Here is a 1,451-nt window from a genome sequence, read left to right on the forward strand (position 1 = left end):
GTTTTTTTTTTTTTTACAAATATTTAAAACTTTAAACATCAGAAATATTGATTTCTTTCAAAAACATGGAAAAAAGACAAAGAGCAAACTGCAAGAAACTAGTGGACTTCGTAAATTATTTTTTTATAAGCTATTTCCGCTTATTTGATTTTTCTAATATCAGGAAATTTTCTTTCTTTTTTCAGGATCAATCTTTAGGTCATTTCTTCCTCAGCTGCTCCCCGGAGATAAAAATGTGTTTATACCTGGAAGATTTCAAAGCCGTAGATGTCGAGGACTCCGATGTTGAGCTCCTCCTGGTCCTTCTGTATGGCTTTATTGATGCACTGTCACACACAAGCATTCAATAATCAATACAGAATCACACACAGTGTCAAATAACACAAAATGTGAAATAAAGTGTGTGATAAAACAAAGTCAGACAAAACAAAGTGTATAGGAAAACAAAATGTAAAATAAAATAAAGTGTGTGTGTGTGTGTGTGTGTGTGTGTGTGTGTGTGTTGAGGCGGACTGACGTCGACGAGGAAGTCGAAGAGTCGGGTGTAGACAGCTTTGGACAGGGCGTCTCTGGAGAAACATGCCTGCTCCGTGTTCAGGGTGACGGAGATGGACTCGGTCTTCCCGCCCCACTTACTGTCCATGATCCTGCTGGTCAGTTTACTGCACAGACGGTCCTGAGGGACCCCCAACAGGAAGGCCGGGAACGCCAGGACTGACGGGGGACAGACGGAGACAGTTTAAACCACCAGTCTGTGTGTTAATGTCTCACATGAAGAAGAGAAGGACGTTTCTAAACGTCACTGCTGCCTTCAGGTGCTCCTCGGAAATATTTAGTTACCTCCAAATACAGAATGATGAGCGAGAAAATGGGAAGTTTAATGATATCCAAGTTCTTATGTTTGGGTTTTTTCAGGGCAGCAGAAATGATGGAGAGCATGAAAACAGTGTCAACAATTTACGGTAAAAATGATAAACTTTATCATTTTGTTCCTAGTAGCTACTGTTTATTTTTAGTAGAACACTTTAGTTTATGCATATAAGATACACAGAAAATAAAAGAATTATATAATAATATAAATAAAGTGTCAGCCTTGTTTCCTCCTGTTGTTGGAAACATGAACGCAGCTTTATTTAACCCCGTCATCGCCCCGTGTGCTGCTGCGTCGTTGTTTTGTGTGTCGTGTGTGTGCGCTCACAGTCCTGACTCTCCACCACAGCGTAGTTGTTCTCCTCTCTGAAGCTGATGTTTCCCAGATGAAGAATTCCTGCAACCAGCTGAAGAACCGAATCCTGATCCTCCACAGACAGACCCACCACTGACATCGCCTCCTGACACACAGACAGACAGAGAGACAGACAGTTACAGACAGTTACAGACAGACAGACAGAGAGACAGACAGTTACAGACAGGTAGAGACAGACAGGTACAGACAGGTAGAGACAGACAGG

General features: G+C 41.8%; 1 protein-coding gene across 1 annotated transcript; it reads right to left on the bottom strand.

Moving 5' to 3' along the window:
• Positions 1 to 245: 245 nt before the first annotated feature.
• Positions 246 to 1,331, bottom strand: LOC121966703 (unconventional myosin-Ie-like; the record flags this gene model as incomplete). The annotated part of the gene is made up of 3 exons (XM_042516768.1): positions 246 to 326; positions 518 to 714; positions 1,199 to 1,331. Coding segments are annotated over 3 exons (411 nt in total), but the record flags the coding sequence as incomplete, so codon positions are not given.
• Between the last annotated feature and the right edge of the window lie 120 nt (positions 1,332 to 1,451).

This window comes from Plectropomus leopardus, unplaced genomic scaffold, assembly GCF_008729295.1.
Source record: "Plectropomus leopardus isolate mb unplaced genomic scaffold, YSFRI_Pleo_2.0 unplaced_scaffold25603, whole genome shotgun sequence".
In the NCBI taxonomy this organism is placed as follows: domain Eukaryota; kingdom Metazoa; phylum Chordata; class Actinopteri; order Perciformes; family Serranidae; genus Plectropomus; species Plectropomus leopardus.